Source organism: Pygoscelis adeliae, unplaced genomic scaffold (assembly GCF_000699105.1).
Source record: "Pygoscelis adeliae isolate BGI_AS28 unplaced genomic scaffold, ASM69910v1 Scaffold161, whole genome shotgun sequence".
NCBI lineage: Eukaryota > Metazoa > Chordata > Aves > Sphenisciformes > Spheniscidae > Pygoscelis > Pygoscelis adeliae.
The window spans coordinates 1,558,969-1,560,968 of NW_008824061.1; the positions used below are offsets into that span (position 1 = coordinate 1,558,969).

Here is a 2,000-nt window from a genome sequence, read left to right on the forward strand (position 1 = left end):
CGTCGGGGTCAGTGGTGCTGGGCGGGTTTGCGGGAGATCAGAGCGGGGCTGCATGTGCCCAGCCAGCCCTGGGGCTCGTGTTGTGGAAGGTCTCGCCAGGGAAACCAATACCCCCGGCTTCGTTCCACATTCCTCTGCCACGGCAGCACGGCCAAGGACCGTGCGCTATTTTCCCGGCTCCCCTCCTCTCCTTCCCCTCCGCTGGCCCCAAATGCGGCCCCTCCTCACTGCCAGGTCTGCACACTCCTCCCCAGGACTGTCGCACAGCGGTGGCACTGGGCACCCAGAGGATTAAGGGGGGAAAAACACCCCGCAAACATTGCAACAAATCATAATAGTGGGGGGAAAAAAAAAAGAAGAGATCACAAAGCTGCCTGTAATGCCGTGGGCTGGGTGATGGTGGCCAAGCCCTTTCTTCAGCAGACAGCTATGCAACACAAGCAGCCTTCCCCAGCACCCTGCAGAGGATGCAGAGTTAATAGTTAACCCTTCTGGGGATCGAATGCCTTGGTGAGACACCAGCCAGGGCTTTTTCAACACACAGCCAGAAACTAGCCTTAAAGTAGCTCAACAAGTGACTGCACTCAGAGGATTTCACCTCTCCAAACTTTACGACTGGAAAAATACCATCTACATGTCATTTACATGCTTAAATATAGTATCTTCTGTTGGGAGAAACAAACAAACTGACAATGTGATACCCTGATACCTCGTTCGGACATGCTCTTTTATCTGCTGGAAAGTTATAAAACTCAGCGTAACAACAAAGCTAAAATAAGAGTGGTTGTCAGGCTCTGATGTTGGCTGTTAAACAGAATGAAAGAATATTCTTGGAAAAGGGCCCTCTCACAGAAGGCAATTTTTTTCTTCTTTGAATCTTTTAAATGATTTATTTATCCTTTAAATTCCAAAATCTCAGAGCTTAATAGTTAAGCTCATATTCTTTCCAGGAGCTTTTCCATTTAAAGGAACAAATAAACACACTATAGAAAGCTAAAGCAATTCCTGCACGACCCAAAGCACAGACTAACCTGCTCCAAAACACAGGGGAAAAATATTATCAGTTTTCATGTTATTTATCTTTTTTTTTTTCTCTAATGCGCCAAAGAGGAAAAGGGAGATATCTTATACGGATGCCTATAATTAAACAGTAACCTGTTAGAAAGCCAAAAATAATAATAAGCTCCACTGAGCATGAAGAGGGCGGCACATTTTTTCCGCATGCAGCCCAGCTGCCGCCGGACGATAGCAGAAAAGTTAACAATTACACAAGACACTCAGATCAAACCTGCGATAGGAGAGAGTTACGTCATGCTCAGAGACTCACCGCTGGATGCAGGGATCAGGGTAGTACTGCAAGGTGGTGAAAGGTGCCGGTTCAAAATTCATTTCCTTCGAGCCCCTCTTTGGGTACAAACCAAAATAAAATAAATAAATAGTTATAAAGTCAGCAGGCTAAAAGCAATAAGGTCAAGTGGTACACGAGGTACAACTTTAGAGATTTATTTTACACTTGCGAATGGGTGGGATCTCCCAGGGACTTGGCCAATGGGATTCATCAAGTGACCTGAGCATCACCACCAGTCCCTCCTCGCCAGCTGGGCATCTTCTGCACGGATATTTTCCCCTCCTCTCAACATCCGTAATAAACTTTGGTGTACGTCGGCCACACTTGCTGTTGGGAGCTCATCTGGGGCATCTCTGAACTTCTGATCTCGCCGGTCATTGGTTGCCTTCCCGCCTGACTTCACAGTTTAATTTTGGCAGCTCTTGCGATTTTGCAAACTGCTGTGGCCACTGGTCATCCTCGTCTCCAGATGGCAAGAGTTTCCTCTGCTGGGTGCAGCGCCCGTGCTGAATTTCACCGTACTTTAAAAGCTTTCCTTGTCAACTCTGTGGCTAATACCTGCGTAAAGTTGCCTGGGGAAATTTTCAGTCTCTCTCGTGCCACAGTTCAAACAGTCTGTTGTGGTCACAGTTTCAAAAGCTGAACGACAAAA

The 2,000-nt window shown here is 47.0% G+C and overlaps 1 protein-coding gene across 1 annotated transcript in view; it reads right to left on the bottom strand.

Moving 5' to 3' along the window:
• The window catches only part of TP63 (tumor protein p63), a 106,626-nt gene extending 105,237 nt beyond the window's left edge, over positions 1–1,389 (bottom strand). Inside the window, exon 1 of the mRNA XM_009334097.1 lies at positions 1,328–1,389. Coding sequence (XP_009332372.1) covers positions 1,328–1,389 — 62 coding nt within the window. The remainder of the gene's footprint in view (positions 1–1,327) is intronic.
• Between the last annotated feature and the right edge of the window lie 611 nt (positions 1,390–2,000).